The sequence below is a fragment of the Ambystoma mexicanum genome, chromosome 2p (assembly GCF_040938575.1).
Source record: "Ambystoma mexicanum isolate Mex_15411 chromosome 2p, UKY_AmexF1_1, whole genome shotgun sequence".
Taxonomy (NCBI): Eukaryota; Metazoa; Chordata; class Amphibia; order Caudata; family Ambystomatidae; genus Ambystoma; species Ambystoma mexicanum.
In genome coordinates this window covers 1418850198-1418873751 of record NC_090923.1, presented here as the reverse complement: position 1 = coordinate 1418873751, position 23554 = coordinate 1418850198, and the positions used below count along the sequence as shown (strand labels likewise).

Here is a 23554-nt window from a genome sequence, read left to right as displayed (position 1 = left end):
CAACTTAGACACAGTTTTACGTGTAGCCAAGGAAGTAGAGCACACTGAGAAATGTGTCAAGGAATTAGAAAGCAGAATGCAAAATGTTGAAATTAAACATGAAAATTCGAGAGATAAAGACAATATGCTCACTTCATCCAAGAACAATGAGTGCATAGCTCTGGTGACAGAAAATGTCAACAGGAGATACAAATCAGAAAGGAAAAGCAGATTAACTTACAATGATGATAGAAAAAAAAATCTAGCCTTAGAATCAATAATAGTGATGTAAAAAGGAAGAGTCCACGCAGACGAGGAGATGATTCCAGAAGGAAGAATACCGGGAGATGTTTCAGATGTGATAGCACAGACCATTGGGCGGACAACCCAGAATGTCCCGCTCTAAAGATCATATGTGGTAAATGTAAGGGTAAGGGGCATTATGCCAGGTGTTGCAGGCAGGATGCAGAACACCTCTACTAATTGGATAGGAGATGATGGGTGTAGTGATGAAGATGGAGAAGAATGTGTGTTTGTTATAACAGACGAAGAAAATGAGCAAGAAATGGAAAGCCCCAAAGCTACAGTGTGTGTTGATGGAACCGACATGCAAATGATGATTGATTCAGGGGCCAAGTATACCCTAATTCCACAGAGTCTATGGGACAAGAAGAAACACGAATACTTGCATGAACCAGGCATAAAACCCAGAGCATATGGAGGTGTTAAAATAGATGTCATTGGATGGTTCTGGGGGGCACTCAAATTCAAGGAAAGGAAGGCCAATGGGAAAATATACATAACTAAAGGAGGAAGAACACCTTTGTTGAGCTGGACTCACCAGAGCAAACTCAAGGTGAAATTAGATGCCGCATCTGATGAGTCAGTGTACTCAGTTGAAAGTGAGTTTGGGAGAATCCAAGAAATCAAAGAAATCACTAGTAATAGTGACATGATAAAGGACGTTTTCAGAAAAGAGATTGGATGTCTGTGTGGATTTGTCCATAAAATCAACATGAAGCCAGGAAATACTCCTGTGGTGCAGAAGATGCGCAACATTCCACTTTCTATGAGGGAAGAAGTAAGAAAGGAGATCAAATTATTGGAGGATCAGAAGATCATTGAAAGAATAGACGCCAGTGAATGGGTTTCACCTTTGGTAGTGTTAAGAAAAAAATCTGGTAAACTGAGAATATGTGTGGACATGAGAGAATTAAATAAAAGTGTAATTCCAGACAGACATCCACTCCCTAATATACAAGAGATCGTGTCCACCATCGGACCTTCGAAATATTTTTCTACTCTTGATCTAACATCGGCTTATCATCAAGTTAAATTGCATAAAGAATCAAAAAAGATGACAGCATTCATGACACCAGATGGATTATACCAATACAGAAGAATGCCTTTCGGGTTAGTGTCAGCTGCTTCAGTTTTTCAAAGGATTATGCACAATATGTTTGAGAATGAGGAAGGAATTGTGTGTTTTCAAGATGACATCTTAGTGCATGGCATTGATCAAAAAGTACATAATGAAAGGTTACACCGTGTGTATAAGAAATTATATGAAGCTGGAATGACTCTCAGTAGAGACAAATGTAACATTAATCGCAGTGAGATTGAATATCTGGGACATACAATATCTGCTGGAGGCATAAGGCCAAAGAAACAACTATCTGATGCCATAGTGAACATGCCCAGACCCAAAACAAAGGAAGAAGTACGTACATTAATTGGGATGGCAGAGTATTATTCGAGGTTTATAAAGGATTTTGCTTTGCATACAGTGCCACTTCGTGAACTATTAAAAAAGAAAACATTTGAATGGAATGTAGAATGTGAAGAAGAATTTGAGAATATCAAGTCGGAATTGAACAAGGCACCATCGTTAAAGAATTTCAAGAATGGTATGAAGACTATAATTACAACAGATGCTAGCAACTTGGGCTTGGGCGCTGTTGTGACTCAGGAAGTTGACGGGAAAGAAGTCTTAATTGCTTTTGCATCAAGGTTGTTAAAAGGTGCAGAGAAGTCATACGCTGCGATAGAGAAAGAAATTTTGGCAATCAAATGGGCAACAGAGAAATTCAGGAATTTCATATGGGGAGTGGAGGTGGAAATTCGCACTGACCATAAACCGTTAATACATGTTATTATGAATAAAGGATTGGATAATGTGTCGAACAGAATCAAGAGATGGGTCAGACTCTTACAAGAATATAACTGTAAGGTACGATATGTGCCAGGAGTGAAAAATCGTGCTGCTGATTGTCTGTCACGTCTCACTAACAACTCTGAGACAGACGATGAAAGTGAAATGAAATCAGAAATTATCTTGAATATAGAAACTCTGTCCATATCTAAAACAGAATGGGAAGAAGCAGAGAATAAAGATGAAGATATGGGGCAATTGAGACAAATTATTCAAAGCACTGAGAACATTAGGAAGAGTAAGTTTGAAGAATGTAATCTCATGGAGTATTGGAGAGTTGCAGATGAATTCAATGTGATGAATGACAGAGTTATGAGAGGAGATCGAATAATTCCACCTGTGGCTCTACGACAAAAGATTATTGAATTGGGTCACGAAGGACATCAAGGAATAGTAAAGACCAAACAGAGAATACGTGATGATTATTGGTGGCCAGGATGCGATTTGCAGATCGAAAGAACCATCAGAGATTGTATCCTTTGTAACGAGAGTGACAGAGTGTGTGTGGGTGCAAAATACCCAATGGTAATAACGAGTATTCCAGGAAAAGTCTGGGATGAAGTAGGCATAGATATACTAGGGCCTATTTATTGTGATGGTAAGCAGAAATTTTGTTTAGTGGTCATTGATTTATTGACAAGATGGGTAGAAGTTTCAATTAAACCTAACATGAATGCAAGGATGATTATAGATTTCATGTCAGAAATATGTAGTAGAGAAGGTTTTCCGAGAAGCATATTAACGGACAATGGTGTCCAATTTAGATCCAAAGAAATGGAAATGTTCTGTACTGAAAACTCTATTGTGCATAAAAGGAGTGCAATATAACACCCACAAACGAATGGAGTAGTTGAGAGGTTTAACAAAATACTCAAGGACGCCATTCGTTGGGCCTGGGCTAATAATCTCAACTGGGAAGAAGCGGTAAAAGGAAAAATAATTGCTCATCGCTTCACGCCCCATAGTACTACTGGGTTATCACCTTTTGATTTGAGTAGAGGACGTAGAGCAAACACCAAATTGTCTCCATCCTGGTTGGGGAGGGAGATGGTCGTTAGGAAAGACTTTGGAGAAGTAGTGGAGAATATTAGGAACAGACAGATAAGGAACAAAACAGCTCATGACAGTCATGTGAAAAAGGACAGTGGTAATGAAGATCTCAAGGTAGGCAGTCTGGTGAGAATTAAACTACCCCCAGTGATGAGAGATGGACCCTGCAAATGGTCCAAGCCGGTGAGTGTGATTGAAGTTTACAAACATGCAGTGAGAGTACAGGATGGAAGAGTCTGGAATATGGAGAGGGTATGTGTGATCAAACCATGCACAAATGTGATAACAAATGAGCTGATACATGAAGAGCAAGTAAGTTGTAAAGGGAATGAGAATGTGGAAGAGAATGATAGGCATGTGAGAACTATGTTGGATTGCATGGGGGAACGGGTGAGAATTACATCGAATAGGAATGCACTATCAAAATTTTCCTTGCCAAGAGTAAAATCAGATCTGTCACGAGTGTCAAGAACAGGAAGGATAATCCGCAAACCGGAACATTTGGAAGACTATATTTAAGGGCATGGAAGATACTGAAGAACTCATTAGACTGTTTTAAATGACATTAAGTTAAGGAGGGGAGATGTGTAGCATCATGTCATCCTTTCATCACGGGACTCCCCGCGAGCCTCCCGTGATGAAAGGGTGATTGGAATGTGATGACGGCGGGGAAAATGCGGGCTTCAAATGAGTGGTCCGTTACTGCCTCAGCTGTGGGGCCTGATCACATAGACTGAGCTCGCCGTAATAATAAACATAAGTTTCTTTACGTTAATTGTCTCCTCGCATGACTTGATCACTTCAAAACTCTCTTTTACTCTTTCATTTTCTGCACAGCCCCCCACTGTGTTTGTTGAATGATACCAGAAGCACGCCAGGTCTGCTCTGCTGGACATGTTCTTTCTGGAAAAAAGCGCCTAAAATCATGCCCCCGGCCTGCTCCCTGAAGTGTTACTCTGAGAATCCCAGGTCTGGTCCGATGGACATGCTCTCTTTGACAACTCCCCCCCCCCCCAGCAGCACACACAGAATCCGGGGCCCTATTGGATATCACTTTTGCTCACCTCTGGTATGACGTTGGTCCTGGAGAGACACCTCCCACTGCAGTAGCTCACCTCCACTTTGCCAAGGTGGCAGTTGCCCTTGGAGATGTTCCGGAGCTCGGTGAAGCGCTGGCACACAGCAGAGGGCTCCTCTGTAGTGAAGGGAAAGACATAGAGGACAGCTCAGTGAGCGCGATGCAGACACGGGAGAGGGACATGTGCAGTTTAGTCCTTTGGTGGCACTTGGTGGCACTTGGAGGCCCTGACCCCATGCCATTTGCAGTTCCCCTCCCACTCGACACCTTTGGGTACATTTGGGCTTCTTGGAGTTTCATAATAATAACACTAGCAGAACTTGACATGGAGGGTGCTTACCCTTTACTCTGCTAGCCGCTGCTTTTTAGAGTCTTTCTCAGTGATAGACCAAAAAAGTAGTGGAACTGTGACTCCGGCAGGGCAGAGATCAGGTAGGAAAGGAGCAATGTGAAACACATTTTTCAAGGGTTGCAGTCCTGCTGGGTGACAGCCAATTGAGTTGAAACAGATTTCAGTTTAGCTATAACTGATATCCGGTGGTAAAGTGGAGACGTGGGCTTTAACCTCACAAAGAACAGTTCCAGAATGGTGAAAATGGTTGCAAAAAGTAGTGGAGCTCCTAACAATAACAAATAAAAGTAGTGGAACGCCGTTCCTGGCCGTTCCCGCTCACTTCGACCACTGGTCTTTCTAATCCCAATCGTGTTCACATAAATGCCAGATAACAGTGTATGTACGTGTGGAATTTAGTCAGATGACCTATGAATACTTTCTTGGCTGGTAACAGGATAACCCTGTACAGGCCATGTGTCTAAATGGTAGTGCTTGTTGCTGATATTCTGAACAAAATCAAAGTTTTGATACCTTTTTTTGTGCTAAAATTTTGGTATTCATTATAATGTGAAGAACACAGGTGTGTTGCCATGTTAGACCAGCTTTCAATCAAACATTGGTCCACGTTTTGATGCTTTTTATATGACTAACTGAAACAAAACGTTATTCTGAGATGGTAGAACGCATAAGCTTTGCGAGGCCCTAGAGACTTCTTCTTCAGATGGTATTCACACAATATAATGAGACAGAGCTCCATTGGCTGCAGGAAAAAGGCCTGCAAGTAATGCATTCCTTGATTGGCCTCTTTACCTGCACAGCAATAACATTAGGGAGAAGAGGCAGACGCTTGCACCCACTGGAAAAACATTTCTCGTCCCCAATGATGGGACATTATATTTTAAGTAGGGCTACCTGTATTGATCCAATGATTTGTAAGTATTGTGTCCAAACACTTAAGCACAACCATTCTAATAAACGGGACCATGAATCAAAAAATATAAGTCAAAGACACACAGTTTGAACAAAAACATGTTGTTTCACATCTCCCACACACTTTCTCAAGTTGTTCACATGCACAGTAGGCTTAACGTTCCCTTGCTTCAACCAGCCTTCAGTTTTCCCAAATACATTGTCTGCATCCACACCCAATTACCTGCAGTGACTGCAATGCCCATACTGGCCTAGGAACTGCACACTACATACATGTGTTGACAGTAAAACATTTCCAGAGGCGAGTATGTCGTTTTTTGAGTCTCCAAGCTGGTCCTGGGACTTACAAGTAGGTCCAACAGAGTTACTTACACTAGCAGCCTGCCTTACACTACTACTCAGATGGTTTTTTGGCCTTAGTTCTTGCACTCAATGTATCGTTTTACATTACATTACATAACATATAATGGAACCAATAAAGAAATGTTCTCAAGGCTTACATGGTGCAGTGTCCGATTTTATCTTAATGTGGCTCATGCTCGACGGCGCTTTGATGGCCGGCATTCCAAGTGGCAAATACAAAAAACATGTTACCACTGTTAGGGTGGGGCCTTTTGGCTGAGCGTGCCTCACGCTTGATAATGGGAACCAACTATTTGAGAAATGGCATCCAAGGTTGCCATTTTGGTGCACTTGTCTCCACTCATTCGGGGTTATTAAAGATTGTGTCCAACAGCTGTATATGAGAGGTCGCAAATGGTAGCTTGGTCGAAACAGTTGTCTTGACAGGCCCAAGCTCAAAGTTGACCATAGTGACCTAATTTCTATATCTATGTTTACTTTGAGAATCTTCAGGTACTTGAGCTCCCATACTCTTCTTTGTGTGGCATTTGAGAGCTGTGAGCTTGTACTGTGCGAAATGTGTTGTGGTTGAAGATGGGGTGTCTATGTAAGTTCATTCTTTCCCATAGTCATAGTACACCCCCTCAGAGCCCTCGATGATCATCAGCCACCTGCCTTAAATGTACTGGACCACTCTGCAGCATATGGTAGCTGAACAACCAACATAACTTTCATGTGTAAACCTAAGCATGAGGATCTCTGATCTAGGGCTAGATTGGATCAACAACGTCCTCACAGGCTGCAGTGAACACATCTGGCTTGGCCTCTATCATTTTGGACTCCTTATCCGGGGATAGACTGGGGAACACTGTTGGCCTCCCTCTATAGAGATAACAAGACCCAAGATCTCTCGATTTAAGGCATGAATGGCCACTGGTTTCTCCCAAATGTCCCCGATTGGGTCCTTACAGCATCACTGTATCTTGTACGTTAACAGCAAGGCATCCAATACCTTCTTCAGTGGGGCCATATTAGAGTCAAAGTCTGTATTAGGGCTCACAGGCACCAGGTGATTCAGCATAAAGTCAGTGGAGGTATCCAGCCCATTGGCCTCCTGAAATGATCAGGACCTCAACACAATATCCATCTTGTCTGCTACAGCCAGCGTTGCCTCTGGCTCTCTGAAAATGATAATCATAGGGTCTCAGTCTAGAAAGGCATCTTCCTTCCTTCCTACAGAATGGGCCTCATTACGAGGTTGGGAGGAGCCATGCCCTTAATAAGGGCATGGCTACCCCCAAACTCGCGTCCGGCTCCGGGTTCCACGAAAGGGGAATTACCGGGCCATTCCGACCTTGGCGGGCCCAGTAATTTCTCTTTCGCGGGACCCAGAGCCGGTATGTCCACATTCCCATTTGAGCCCCATAGGGCTCCATGGGAATGGAGAAGATGGTAGCAGCGGTACCATTCATAAACGGTACCGTTGCTAGCATCCTGGTCTGCTCGCGGGTGCCGCTCTGCATGCCTGGTCTGACCAGGCGTCCAGAGCGGCACCCGCGAGCAAACTTGTAATGTTGCGGCATGGCAACAACGGTGCCGGTAGCACTACTGGCGCTGTTGTTGCCTTACTGCAACAGTCGTAATGAGGCCCAATATGACTCTTGCCCTTGAGTCAAGCAGTCCTGAACCATGGCCTCCAGCTCAAGGCGGGACCTTTCAGAGCCCCAGTCAACATTGGTGCCCATGAGGTATAGGGTACCAGCTGTACAGATTCTTGATGATCTTCTAGTATGGTGGGAGTACTATCTAATCTCACAAAACATTGTCAACAGATCACATCAGAAGTACTCCATCTCCCCTCATGTCACTAGAGCTGCTTGGACAATCAGTTCTATGGCTTCATAACTGTCGTCTTAATGCTTCAGGTGAGTTTCTGTGCAGGGAGTGGACTCTCCCTTTTTTCTTGAGTGCTTGGAGGCCCTGGTAGATTCCTTGGAATGGTATCTCTTGGTATGTGTCTTCTCTTTGTAGCCAGCAGGATCCCCTACTCCGGTAGTGCTATGAGTGCACCCGCTCTAGTACTATTGAGTGTTAGCTAAGATTTTCTTTTTGCAAATTTCCCTCCATAAATTTCTATTGGACACCCTTTTCTTTTGCATGTTTTAAACACTGTCTTGACTTTTCGGAGGATAGTAAAGTCTTCTGCTTTACTTCCCTTGCCCGTTTGCAAATTCTTATAGGGAAATGGACTAGTCCCTAAGACTGTCAGTACTGAGAGACTGTGTCGCTATTTGTGAATTCTTGTATTGTTTTAATTGCAACATCACCTTACAGTGAAGAGCAATTAGGATACTTGGTATCCTTATATATTTTTTATATAATGGCCTTTTGGTTACTTTTCAATGTGCCTAAAACAAGCTGGTGGCAGCTGGGATATGTGTACCATTTGTCAGACATTTTACTTGTGCACTTTTGCATTTACTGAGAATGGCTCCTAAAGATGGCTAGCACCCTAAGATTGCCTTGCCACCAGTCCTTCTCCTTGTTCCTTGGTCATATTGTTCTTTGGCTTTCTTCTTGCATTCCCAGGTTAGGAAATGCCTTTTATGGAAATGTCTTTCCTGGGGAAAGATGTGGCTTTCATGGGCTAAGGGGTTTTGTGTGTGTGCCAGAAAAGGGGGCTAGACTTTCTAGTGTCTATCCACAACTTTGGTGAACGAATGTCCGTTGCTGGGCAGATGTGGTGACCAGTGGCTATCCATTATTGGATAGCCACTGGAGGGCTCGCGCCTTGAAACACTTGTGTATAGGCGCGTTACAAATGCCATATCATATCATATCATATATCATATCATATCATGTATCATATCAAATGTTCATCAGATCATCATTGGAACAAAGACTTTTATGAAGAAAAGCAGCCTGCTGATGACCCAAGGATGACCGGTGCAGCAGACCAGCCTCGACTGCAGTTCTGTCATGGTGAAGCCCTGCTCCTCTGTCCTGATCTCCAGAAGGCCTTCATTGGTTCTTTGACCGCTGGACAGTAGGAACAACCAGTCTCAACACTTGCTTGAGGATCCATTCCTGCTAAGCATTCGGAAGTGTCCCTGGATGAACCAGTTAAACGACCAGCTCGCTCCTGGGCTACGTCGCTGCAGCTGGCACCATTCCGAACATATTTTCAGCTTGTGCCACCAGTCGCCTGCTCCTGCATTTTTAGCTGTCTCACACCAAGTGAAGCTGGGCTGGGCCTGTTTCTATGTTTGCCGCTGGAAGATTGCCTGTCTCCACCTGACTGTGGTCACCTTTGTTGAATCTGGTCGTCTTCATGTGCCTGAGGTGTCCTGTGGCCATCTGTCCTGCAGACGTCACCTTTTTTTGTTTGGGTCTATAACTGGAAGTGGATTGGAACCAATTACCACAACCGACGGAAACTAAATCCTGTGAAACAATGTATCTCTTCTGTTCAGACGTCTAAACGACCTTAGCGAAAGAAACCAAGGAAGAAGAACAAGCCTACAATGAAGTCTGGATCCTTCTCAAGTGGCATCCAGAGAACTCTGAGCATAGGAGGTAAATCTACATATCTGATGCTTCCCCCCTGTCTCCCATAGGGTAACACGTGTGTAAAGTCCTGACCCTAAATCACTCTGACCTGACCTTTGGTGATAAAACCTGGATTAAAGATCAACTCAATCCCAACGCACTAGGTCTATCCCAGTGTGTTGGGATTGAGTTGAGTCCTGATCTAAACTATATCTATCTTTTTATGACTCGTATTAATCCAACCACTGGCACTGCAAATCTCCACATAATTCTAGTTGAAGAGAGTGTACTTTGGAACTGGTGACTTTTGGGCACAAGGCACCAAACCATCACAGAGTCGATCTTTGTAAGGGTTAGGGGAGCAGTTGTATGAGTATTGTAAAGAGTACTGTCTATTGCTATGCATCTGAGTACTTACCTGTGTTTCACTGTTCATTGAATCAAAGGATTTCTATCCCTCCTACGGGTGAATGTATACATCTGTTTTATGAGTGTTGATGCAATATTTACCTAGAAATGCCACTTGCTTAGTGTGTAATGTAAAGGCCTAGTAAATAATTGTGTTTTTATACTTGCCTGTCTAAGTGGAATGACTGGCGATGGTCTGAGTAGACTCATTGTAGCCCTATGCCGCTCTCATACCTTTCCTGAGACTAAGCCTTGCTGCTCTTCTACCTTACCTTGATTGGGTTTGGCTAACCTCTCAGTCGCTTCCCGGTTCACCAAAATAGGGTGGCCTCCCAAAATCATTCCACCATGGATGATCTTGGAAATCCATCTCAACACTGAGCCCCTTCGACCTTTCAGACACAGACTCATATCTTTCTGGGACATAAGGAGTATGCACTCCCTAGAGTGTCTGGGCTTCAGCGTCCGGCGTCGCAAAGCCTCACAGTTCTTGCTGTCGTGAAGAGTCCCTATACACCACCTGCAGCAGTCATTGGTGTCTATCATGGACATTGTCCTTACGAAGTTACTGAAAGCCGTAAATCCCTAGGCCTTTTTGTTCAATTTGATAAACAATTTTGTAAAAGTGCAATTAAATTAAAAAATACAAAGTAAAATGTAACCTTGCACAATCATTGGAGTCCAACACTTCAAGCATGTTCAGAAATGCCGCTACCTGTGGATCGGGTAAAGGCACTCTTGGGCAATGGCTGTGCAGTGGCACTTATACCCAGGGCACTGCCACTTTCACTTTCAGTCCGGCCGCAAGGTGACCTAAAATGACTGTGGGTATGGGTGGCACCATGCAGGACCATGAGAGTGGGATTTAAAGTTTCCAAGGGGCCAGCCTGGAGGCTGGCCATTTCAAATCTAAGGAAACTACAGAGGAACGAGCATCGGTTAGAAGAATCCATGTAGGTTAAAGAGCGGATAAGTAAATATGATTGTGGCACAGAAGTCAATACTTCGTTTTTTCGTTTGAAATACCCATTTACGGCTTACCCAGAAACTCTTTCCTGCATACGGGACAGCAGCTGCCAGGCTCCTGCACCTTCACCTCTCCCTGGGCAGAAAAAGGACCAGATGAGCAATGAATGCAGAAATGATCTTCCCTCAAAGCAACTACGCAACATAAGGGGGGGTCTCCATAGCAGGGGAGCGAGCCAGGGAACACACCATCTATGCATTGGTTTCAAAGGAACACAAAGTACCCAGGTCATTATATATGGGATAAAGGACCCCCTACCGTGCGTTGCAAGAATATTCAAAGTCACCAAGGAGTTCCTTGACCCTAGAGAGGAATGAGGCTGCAAACTGAGTTAGTTTATGAGGTCACAGAACCCTGAGGTGGCTTGCAATATACTTTGTAGGTACAGTGGGGATATTGCAGCACTCATAATACATGGCCACACACTCCTCCCTTTTAAAAACGGGACGTCTTACTTAATTTAATCTAGGACACCTTACATTTGCTGATCCATAAAATCAATGTAAAATTTGTTTGGATTTAAAAAGGGTGCTATGCAGCTCCTAATGTGTTGCTGGAAAATAATGTAGGCAGTGTAATAAAATTCACAGAAACAACGTTTTCATTTTGTGCTTCAAAATAAGTAACAACATGCTGATTTGTGTTCCCATATGTTAAACTCCAGCAATGCACTCATTAAAAATTCTACCATAAACAGTTCTCTGTCTATTAATGGTTGTAAATTGTCACAGAAAATGATTTTACAAGCAAGATATTTGAAAAGCTTGTCACAGCTTTAAGTGCTGCAGTGACAGCTGGAATTCTGCTCTCTATCGGCTGAAGCAATAGGGTTTGTGAAGTATAATAGCAGATTACAGAGCAGTTGTGATATCATTCTCTTATGTCACAACTAGGCTATAAGAGAATCATTTCCAAGCTTTAATGTCCTTATTGCAGGTTGCCATGTATTATATATACATCCAATTAAAATGTGCATTGCTGTACATTGCTTTATTCGAAATGTTTGCCTTTAGCACATACAGTTCATATACATCAATATTCAATACAATTATAAATAATGACAACTTCATGCACAAAACCGATAAAAAGTGATAATACAGTTTCATAAAATGCAAAACTTCCTCAGACAATGGAAGCAAGTGCAGGTTTCTCAAGTCAATAAAACTCGTGCAAAACAGTAAAAAGTGAGCAACTGTCTCAGCACCTACACCACACACTGGACATATTTCAGAGTTATCAATTTTCCAGCTGCGCGTACAAACCGCAACCTTGAGCACACCAGACCTAAATTCCAAAAATAAAGACTGTGCATACGCTGGAGTAATTAATTCCAAATATCTCTCAGCACCGTGGTCAGTTTTCATGGATAGATAATCCAGCGGTGCTTTCAAAGACAGGCAAGAGCTTATAAGGTGCGTTTGTATGTATTGTTTGGCAATCAGTCTTATTTCATTTTTGGAGCAGCTAGTCAAATTCTGCAGGTTCCGCCGCATATTGCCTAAACCCACATTCTTTAACTACTGCCTAAAGTGTATCACCCAATATACGAACGACCTCCAGGATGATGAAGTAGGTCACTCTAAGCATCACAATACTTCCCAAGCTATGGGGTCACCCAAAGTCTAATTAAATACAGTACTGGTTTCCAAGCTAGAATAGAAGCAATAGTTGCTGAGCCACACTCCATCAATTAAAGGGTGCTAGGAAAACCTCTTGGTAATCTAAGAAGCATTTTTAGGAATTTTGTCTCAACAGCCCCTAAATATCAACAATGTGTGGCCCCATACTTTAGCTCCATACAATACAACTGATGTGGTCTGAATCGTATAAATCTTGGTAGCGGGCGATACAGCCCTCTCTCCATGCGCCACACATTTTTTATTAGGCCACTCGTATTTCTTTCCACAACCGTCTGTGATTTTCCTAGCTTGGATAACAATGTCCCAGTATTGGAAAACTGAACACAGAGGTAGTCGTAGTGGCTAACCTGTTTCAAGGTGGTTCCATTGATCTTGTTGGGCACATACACATGTCTTCTGTCTGCTTGGTCTAAATACCATTGTCTTGGTCTTAATCTGAGGGTTAAAGCCAATTCAGAGCATTTGGTGACAAAGCAATCCAGGCAAATCCTGATCCCTGTAGGTGTTGTAGCCAATAGTACTGCATCATCGGCAAAACATAATGCAGGATAGACGTCAGCACCAAGCTTCCGGGGGGGTCAAGCCTTCCCTCCGGACACCTTGCCACCTTGCTCATTCACAGGTCTACTGAACAAGGGACAAAGTGCTGTTATCCAATGTTCAAATGTACCAATACCTCACTAGCATTAAGTTCACTTCCAAAAATACTCACAATGGCAGGTGATATTGTGTGATATATAGCCTGTTTTAACCCAGTTTAACCCAGTTGTCAATATTTGGTCCCATTTAACAGTCTGTCTAGCATTCCCAGAAATCTTAATTGGAACCGTAGACACAGTAACTTTCCATAAATTGCCTTATTCCTGTTCTCAACTGGAGGGGTTTATGATCACTCTCCATACGGTCAATTTCACTAAAATCCTCCATAGCTTTCCAGTCAATCACCAAGACTAACATATAATCAATTTGCAAGGAACAATGAAACCCCAAAAATGTATCCCTTGCTGGTCTATCTCCATTGCACCTAGAATTGCAGACCCTTAGATCTAAGCCTTGCAATAATTGTGCACACTCCAGCGCATGTGTATGTGCCTGTGGGGGATGACTTGCATCCAATGAGGGAATCTCCCAAAACCGAATCTATTCGACCCATAACCCCTCAACTTCCTTGAGAGGTTCAAACTGCAAGTTGAAGCCTCGTCCAACTATAATATGGAACTTCCCGAGCACCTTATTGTCCCACTTGATAATAAGGTCATGTAGTAGTGTTAGAGTCCCCAATGGGTTTCACCCACAAGGTTGATTATAAACATTAAATACAAGTAATATGTGTCCCTCCTTATTTTCACAGATTACCAATATCAAATCTGGGGTACTATATTTGCTCATATTTGCTGCCCACCCTGGACCCACAGCCACTAGTGTTATCAACCTCGTCTCCCCCCATAACCTTTCTCTAGGACCTTTGGCTGCCGGGATATTAAATGCTTTGAACTCCTGGTTCTCGACTACTGTAGGGGCCCAGGTTTCCTGTATACATACAATGTAGTTCCCGTGGATTAAAAACATCCAGTTGGGATCCATCACATGTCCAGCTAACCCAGCAACATTCCAAGAAATCACAATACTGCTACTTGGTTACTTGGTTCACAAGGGATTTCTGTGGTGGGCGGGGGGGGGGGGGCTGTCAATCCACCACCTCTAGTCCTTCTCCTAGTGGGGACAGGTCAGACCCTTCACTGTTTATTAGTACCCCAGGGGATCTCTTTTGCCACCCACTATTTGGGGAAGACCTCAGAGACATTGATGAACCAAAGGGTGGGTACGTTTGCGCCTCAATTGCTAGCATGCCCTCAACCAGCGTGGTATCCTTCAAAAGCAATTTGATGTACTCATTGTGATCAATTGGCATTTATCCCTCTATTAGACTTTAGGTTATCCTCTCTAATGACAGAGGTGCAACCCCTGACATGGTAGATCCAAATGTTGCTCTTATTATATATTCTTATATATATATTCTTATTATATAGTTCATCCCTTCCTTACCTTTCACGCTACTAAACTCTTAATCACATCAATCATCTTCTCCAGACTCTTCTACTGCTCCACTCTTTTCTTTGGACTCCCTTCCTTTCACCTCTCCCCCCTCAAATCTATCTACCACTCTGCCATCCGCTCCCTCTGCCTTCTCTTACTTCACGACTCCATCTCCTCTTCTCTTAACTCACTAGGTTGGCTCTCCTTTCTCTCCCAGCTCAAATTGAATTTCCTCTGTCTAGTCTTCAAAGCGCTCAATGGTCTTGCCCCTCCCTACCTACCCTCACTTCTCACCTTCTATACTCCTTCTCGTTCACTCCGCTCTGCGGATCACTTCTCTTCCTCCACCCTGTCCCCCTTCCCGCTTACGCTCCTTCCAGCTCCTCGCTCCTTTCCATTGGAACCTCCTACACCTCCCCCTCCGCTCTATTACCTCCTACCCTTCATCCTGCACTTCTCTAAAATCCTATCTCTTCCATTCACCCCCCGTAGCATCTTTATGCTTCCTCTCTCACCACTGATTCTACCTCCTACCTTCTCCTCCTACCCCCTCTCTCACTATGGTCCCTCTCCATTAGCGCTTAACTTCATCAATAATGTAAATTGTTCTTTGTACTGTTTTCTGGTTTTGATTCAGTTGTCATGTATTGCTTGTTGTATTTGCTTGTTCCTATTGTAAAGCGCTTTGGATTAAAGCGCTATATAAATTAAAATAAATACAAATTAGTTAGTAGCATATCCTCATTTTCAAATGCTTCTTGTTTTAATTTAGGGACATTACACCTAAACATTGTCTTGGAATTCCTTCCTTTCTTTTGATCAAAATTGCTCATAGTGGGACCAATTCCCTGAAATCCCTGTGGGAAACATTCCCCCTCTACCGGTAAACTGTACTGGATAAGTGGCTATATGCTTATTGACGGTGTCCATGAAAGGGTTTAACCCACGGGGGTTCATTTGCAGGCCTTTGGTGTCCATTAAAGGGTTTAACCCACGGGAGGTCCTTTGCAGGCCTTTTAGTGTTTGCTATTGGCTTTACACACACCCTGTTATTACTGTTGACCCTAGTCTGACCCAACGGCTGGTGGGTCCCCCATCCTTCACATGGTTGGCCACAATTATTGGCTGAGTAGTTGACATTAGGGACGAATGGTCTTTCTGTACATTTGAAAGCTGAACCCCCTGTCCACTAGCAATATTTAATGACCTGGCTACCCTTTCTTCATGTTTCCCAACCTCAGCTATCAATGCTTTTATACCACTTCTCAGATTACATTCGCATTCAATGATTGTAGGTCCTAGCAACTGCTTGGGTTTAGAGGGCAATATCAAGCCATCAGTAACTACTGGGGCTCCTACATTGTGTTTAGGTGGTATCTTCTTTGGACGTACTCTTCCTCCCAATACCTGGCTGTGTTTTGCCACATCTGCTCCTGTTTAAAGGCTGCACGTTGCCTCTCTATATCTCTATGCCCCACAGAACCCATTCCCCAAGGGGGAGAATCTGTTCTGTAAAATAACATCTGCGGCAATAGATGGGGAATCATGGGGGTAGGTAAAGTCTATTAGTTGGAGGCTACTTTCTCCTGCTCCCATTTCAACTGGTTCCTCCACAAACATTAGATATCGATGCTGATGGGGGCATCTCAAGGTTTGCAAGGTTTTCATCTGGCTACTGTTGAGAATATACTCAAATCATATTATTACCCGGGGAACCTATTGTCTTACTACTACGTATTGGGATTACGTAATTCTTCCCCCCTCCCTGGCCAGTAACATTTTCTACTATGAATTTAGCCAGCGGGCCCACTTTTCCCAGTTTCCTTGGGCAATTTATAGGCAACGGTCTCTCCCCGCTGCAAACAACTTCGCCCTCATCTACCAACTCAATAGCTTCAATAACATTAACCCCCTTATCTGAAATTACACTAATTGATCTAACAATCTTTTGGATCCCCTTTTCCTTTCCCACTTGCCCATCAATATTGTGTAACAATCCTTTTATTTCAGATATGAGCACGTTAACTTCATCGATGGGTTCAAAAAATGTATATACACCCTCTTGGGACCAACCCCAGGTGAGGGAGTCGAGTTTGCTTTTCGCTTCACCACTCTCCTTGTCAGGTGCTGGGAAAAAAAGTACTTCTATCACACAAAGTGCTAGTGCAGATATAAAGCGCAAAAAGCAGGAACCGGACCAAGAAAAGTGCAAGTGCTAATGTGCAGTTATCAGGGGGAAAATAAGGTTAACACACAACTTTATAATTACTTACAATCTTTCTATCTATCTATTCTGGTTGTTATATAGCGAACTATCGCCATAGGCCTCAGAGCACTCACAACAGAGACAGAAACAACATAAAACACAATACTACAAAGAGAACGAGATAGAGATTCTATTAGACTTCTCCTTCGTCGAACAGATATGTCTTAAGCAGTTTCTTAAAGATGGTAAGAGACGTGCTGTTTTTTATGGGAGATGGCATAGCATTCCAAATCTTCGGAGCCTAGTGAGTAAAGTTTATGCCACCAACTCTTTCCAAGGTTTTCTGTGGTTGTTGCAGATTATTTTTTCCATTAGATCGTAGAGTTCTTTGAGCTGGGGCCTTAATTAGTCTCTTAGTGAGATAATTAGGAGTGATGCCTGTCTGACATTTGAAGGTCATAACTGAGCATTTGAATTTTATTCGCTGTTGAACTGGTAGCCAGTGAAGTTTTTTCCTGGCAACTGATGTTTTCTCCTGCCGGCTCAAGCCCCAGACCGCCCTAACTGCACCATTCTGAATAGTCTGCAATCTCTTGATGTTAGCCTTAGAAGTACCCATCAAGAGACTATTGCAGTAGTCCAGTTTGGAGTTAATTATAGCTCCTGCAATCAGCACAAGATTTTGTTGTGATAGATATGGTCAAATTTGCCATATGAGATTGATGTAAAAGGTGCAAGTGGATTTAAGATAGGAGACCTGTCTCTTATACGAGAGATGTGAGTCCATAAAACATGCTTAGATACTTCGATGAAGCTATTGTTTATCTTGATTTTTTTGTATTGTTGATCTAGTTTCCCTATATTTTGAGGTGTGCCAAGAATTAAGAGTTCTGTTTTTGCCTCATTGAGGGCCAAAGAGTTGTTTGCCATCCACTTTTGGATAGCATTGAACACTTTGTTTATTCTTTCCATGTCCTTTTCATAGGAACCTAACATTTCAAAGACTAGCAGGGTATCATCCGCGTAATTTGTGAATTGAACACCCAAGTTTTTAAGCATATTGCATAGGAGTTCTGAGAAAATGTTAAAGAGCAGAGGCGACAGGCATGAACCCTACGGTACACCACAGGTCAGAAGTGTGTTTATGGATCTGAAATTGCCCTTTACGACTGCGGCCATTCTTGGACCTAGGAAAGATTTAAACCAATTTATTGCTGGGGGGGGGACATCTGCCAATGGATTTCAATCTCTCAGCCAAGAGATCATGGTCTATAAGATCAAAAGATGAGGCAAGGTCAAGTAGCATAAGTAGGGCAGTGTTTCCTTTCTCAACAGTACTAGCAATGTTGGCCTGAAGATCCAGAAGCGCAGTTTCTGTTCCATGTTTGTCCCTAAAGCCGGATTGCTCATTAGCCAAGATTTCGTTGGTATCTATGAACTTCTGGTACTGTATGTAGGCAATCCTATCGATAATTTTAAGCAGGAATGGCACGTTTGTTATGGGCCTGAAGTTGCTTGGTATAGAAGGATCCAGGTTTTCCTTTTTTATAAGAGGAGTAATCCATGCTTCCGTAAGATCAGCAGGAACATAGGCTTCTTCAAAAGATGGATTGACAAAGTGCGCAACCCATGGTGCCAAGGTGTCTGTGTAATATTTGAATAGCTTGGCAGGGAAAATGTCCCGCTGACAGGAAGATGGCCTCAATTTATGAATCACTTCCAAAACCTCTGAAATTGAGACCTTTTTGAAAGAGGAAAGATCTAAATGACTATTTGGCAGATCACTCTTAACGGTAGTCAACTTTAAGTGAGTTAACTCGTGATCAGAAATAGTTTTTTTTGGGTTTCCATAGCCTGTTGATGTTTACTAGTTTTTTCAGAGAAACCTTCATGAATCTCTTGGCACCACTTATCGCTCTCTTGAGCTGGGTGTGTAATTGGAGGATCTTTTAGTTCTTTAAGAATTTAAAAGATTTCCTTAGATTGGGATTTTGCTTGCTGAATCCTCGCATTAAAGTGTTCAGCTTTGGATCGAAAAATGGTCAGTTTGTAATCCTCAGCAGCTAGCTTGTAAAATGCTAGTGATGCTACAGATTGGTATTTCTCCAAAGGCGTTCGTCTGGAAGCGCTGTCCATTTGTCGCCTGGTATTATTGCAGTATTGTTTTAACATTGATTTAAAAAAAAGCTGATTTAATACTATTTTATATTTATGCTGATGAGATTCATTTTTGTGAATTGAACCTGAATATATTTGTATTTTAAAATCCCCTTGGTCCTTGTAGTCAAAATGTGTTGTGAGCTTTGCTGACCTTACTTTTACTAAAAGGCTGCCACATGTCATTCTGAGATAGAACTACTAGCCCCAGCGGTCTTGTAGTTCTCTGACCGTTTATTTTCCCATGACACGGTCAGATACGGTCAGATAAAGGTTCAGTAAGGTTCGGGTCACGTTGTTTCCCTCTTCCTTGACATGGGACTTATAGAAGTCTTGGATTTATTAAAACTTGCACAGAAGAGCTTGCAGTTGAGAATGGAACATATACGAATTGATACGCTGGCCCACATTACACTACTCAACGCTCAGAGCCCGGGTAAGAAAGTTGAGCAAACAATAAATGCTGAACCATCTTTTCTGCTTACGACTAACACTCCGATAGGCTCCCCCTTCCCTATAGAAAACACAAAACATAATGGATGTAATACCACGATCCACAATAGCCAAGGGGTAATTACCAAACCCACACAGGAGGGGGCTCCAAGAAACATGACTGATTGACAAAGGTCGAGGGTCTATATAAGAATAATACTGCTCATCGGCCACATGACCACCTTAATTGTTGCTTATTAAACACCCGCTCCATGGTAAAACATGCAACAGAAATTGCTGACATGGTCTCCGAGAAGAAAGTGGATATCCTGTTTCTCACTGAGACTTGGATGACCAAAACTACTAGCCATGTGATACCGCTGGCTATTCCAGAAAATCACACAATGCTTCACGTAGATCGTGTCACAGGGAGAGAAGGGTGAGTTGCTATTGTTTTTCAAAAGGATTTAACAATTCACATTTCCAGTACCCTTGACCTGGAACATTGTGAAGTTCTTCATGTCAAACTTAAAGCTAATCACGTGACGTCTATAAGCTTCCTACTGTTGTACCGCAAAAAACTCACTCCTAAGTTTGATGAACATTTATTGGCTAGTATTGGTAATATCTCCAAAGACACCTCAGCAGTTGTTGTGCTGGGGATATGAACCTATGGGACAATAACTCACAGGATATAAAAGCTAAGGACCTTAAAGCTTCACTTGAGGCCATTAAAGTCCAACAATTAGTTAGAAATCCTACCCACAATGCTGTTAACATATTGGATTGGATACTGACGAAAAAACTGGAAATTACCATCACCTCAATTTTAGATTGTGCATGGTCTGATCATCATCTTATCATTTTTACCTGTCTTATCACTAATAGACAAACTCAGTGCCCCACAAAATCTCCACCTATAGGAACCTGGCGTAACAGAAAGGCAGTAACCAGTGAGGCTTTTAAAGATAAGGTCGGTCCTCTACTTCCCCCGTTACATCAGCACACATCCTTGGATTCCTCGACTCAGGCCTTTAGAAAGGCAACTAATCAAGCGTTTGATGAATTGTCCCCCCCGTAAACCTAAAAAAAGTAACAAATCCACCAACGTGAACAAGTGGTTCTCCAAGGATAATCACTTGCAATTTGCATAAATCTGCACGCATTACATGTACCTGCACCCTTTAACCAATATTCAAATAAGTACACAAAAAAGAGCTGCAAACTTAAAAATGGGGCGTTATTAAACGTAATTAAAACAACCTTAAAACCAGCTGCATCACAAATCCTAGGCGACTAGAGGAAAAAAGCAGCAAAACCAAGAATATCCACAATTATTAAATCATTTAAAATCAATGAATATCAAGCAATATCTAGAAATAAAGAGATAAGTGTAAAAACAAATGAGAATATAGCAAATGCGTCCTAGGGAGGTAAAGCAAAGCAGCTCGTATGTCAGCTCATGGTGAGGCACGCCTGATGGCTTAAGGGGCCGCCAGAGTCTGTCTCCCCCCCTCACCCTGACGCTTCTTCAAGCTATGATGCCATACAATCCGCCGACGCTATCTCAGTGTTACTTAAATACACCGCGGAACATCCTTGAGGATTGGCTATTTGGCCAGACCAATCAAGGGCTCCGCCTCTATAGCCTTTAATCAAATTGGGGAAGACTATTAATTTTCCAGTGGCCAGAAAAAGTCACAGTACACAAACACAGGATTTACCCCCCACCAGCCTCCACCTCGTTGGGTGGCAGTCAGGGCATTGTCAACGCGTTATCGCTAATCGCAAGTCACAAAAACAGCAATGCTGCACATACAGGTTGTGTTGGAGTGATATCTTTTGAAACTTATAGGGGCCGTAACGGAGGGAAAAATCTCACTATATATGAAGTCCGACCTCCGACTTCCTCGGCTTCCTCGGTCTCGCCTTCTATCCTTAGTAGCGCTCAAAGAGCTCGAGGAGCCGCTCGAGGAGCCCCGGAAGCCCCGGAAGCCCCAGTGTCATGTATGTTCTATTGATCAAGGAGAACCCGACAGAAAACCAGTGCTGCTGCCAGGCACAGGGCCCTCCTAAACCTAGTCATGTGACTTTGGGGGTTAGGGGATAGTATGGGCGGGTCAAGGTTTATAATTATGTGTTATGTACATGGTACATGCGTGTTTAGTTTCTACATATTGTTCTGCAACCAACATCCATACAGGTGGTATAGTTTGTGGTGAAAGTGCTGTATACATGTCTTCACATTATTACTTATCATGATTACTATGAATATTAAGCATGAAGTAACATTATAATATATTTAGCAGTGAACCATTTGTGTTAGTTGAATCACATGCAGGGTCTCCTACTTTGGGAATAAAAAGAAACTAAGGCAGGGTAAGGTAAAATGATGTGTGTAGGTGGATCACACAACTTGGCGCAGCGGTGAAACCAGTACTTTAATCTAGGCCTTTCTCTGCTACAGTCAGCAGAGCACGGTGCGGTTCTTTGCTCATAGTTATCTTTCAGTAGCTCAACTAGTTTGTGCTCAGTAAAGATGACCTGCAAATTATGCCAGAAATCAACCTGACTGTTTATGTGAATGTATTGATTGAAACGCGCTGGGGCATACCTAGTATGATTCAGCCTCATGTTGGGCATGGATACCAAAGAGAACAAGGATCTTAAACTGACAAGGGCCGGGGGGATAGCTCAGGGGCAACACGTTTGTCTTGGAAGCAAGACAACACAGGGCGACACAGGTTCAAATCCCGCTCTTGTGCTATAAAGGAACGATTATATAGTCTTCAGTACTTTAAATGAGATGCGATATCAAGAGGGCCCTTTTGGTGGTTGTGTAGAGACCTGTGAACGACTGTGTGCTCTCCTAAGGTTTGACTTGCTTTGGATCATATGACATGTTAATGAGGCACTCTTTGGGTAAACTCACACACATGAAAGGCAGCATTCCTGTGAGTTAACTCTACTCAAAAGGCAGGGAGTTTAAAGGAATCAGTCCTAGGAGGGGGAGGGGTGGCATTGGCAAAGCTGATGTGCGTTCTAGTGCAATCTCTAGCAGGCCTATTTTTCAAGGCCTGCAAGATAGCCCTAAGCAGGAGCACGCATTAGTAGCGAAGCATCTTCAGATTCTCACGCTTGTTGTTGATCACAAAAACACACACACAAAACTCACATGCAGCGACTATAACACAATAGTTTAATAATAATAATTTAGCATTTATATAGCGCTAGAAACCCTCAGGTATCCAAGCGCTGCATATTATTACCCACAGTGTGTGGTGCTCATTTATCGACCTCAGAAGGATGAAAGGCTGAGTTTGGCCCTGCCGGGATTCGAACCTGCATCAGCAGGCACTGCACAGATGTCAAAGCGAGCACTGTACTCGGTGTGCTATTGGACCGCATCTATACGCTCTCTCCTCCTCCTCCATCTCTGGCTCTAGACAGCACCCCTTACATACCTCGATGCAGAAGAGCGGCGGACATCCTGCGGTACAGACGTGGACACCATTCAAGCAGTGGCACGTCTCGCAGCCATCCTTCCATTCCACGCCAGGCTAAAGGAGAAGCAGGAGAAACAGAGAAGGATTAACTTCTCTATTGGGATACAAGGGACAGCATTTTGAATGATTATTAATTGAAGAGACCTGAAACTGACGAATGACCTAATAAAGTTACATTTTAGTACAATGTGGTTCAAACAGTGAGTTACATTATTACAACTGCAGACTACAGGCATTTGCGATAGCTGTCATGTGTTTACAATGCCAGCGTGCACCCTTGGCCGTGAACATGCCCTCTACAAAAACACTTCTTACGTATGGTTCCTAATATGGTTTAGAGCTCCATCGCGGGCACAGTTACAAGGGAGGATAGTTCATGCGCAACATGCTCGCCTTAAAAGCAAGACGACGCAGAGCAACACAGGTTCGATCCCCGGGTCCATGCTTAGAAACCTCTGGGTATTAAGTGTGTTATAAATAACCAATTATAAGTTATAATCGCAAGTACAGGATGGGTCGTCATTATTGGTCTCAATAACATAATTTCAGCCTGTAATACCATCGCTCACAGTTATGTCACAGCGCATTACCCTAGGAGGCTCATAGGCAGAACGGAACGTAGCTGCCTAGTTCAGAATACTCTGCTACCTGCTTCTTCAGTTTGGCA

At 43.0% G+C, this 23554-nt stretch overlaps 1 protein-coding gene across 1 annotated transcript in view; it reads right to left on the bottom strand.

Moving 5' to 3' along the window:
* The window catches only part of LOC138567897 (SCO-spondin-like), a 1036222-nt gene that overhangs the window by 26667 nt on the left and 986001 nt on the right, over window positions 1-23554 (bottom strand). Inside the window, exons 109-111 of the mRNA XM_069646396.1 lie at window positions 22846-22941; window positions 10924-10984; window positions 4306-4436 (exon numbers count right to left, since the gene is read on the bottom strand). Of these exons, the coding sequence (XP_069502497.1) occupies window positions 4306-4436; window positions 10924-10984; window positions 22846-22941 (288 nt within the window). The remainder of the gene's footprint in view (window positions 1-4305; window positions 4437-10923; window positions 10985-22845; window positions 22942-23554) is intronic.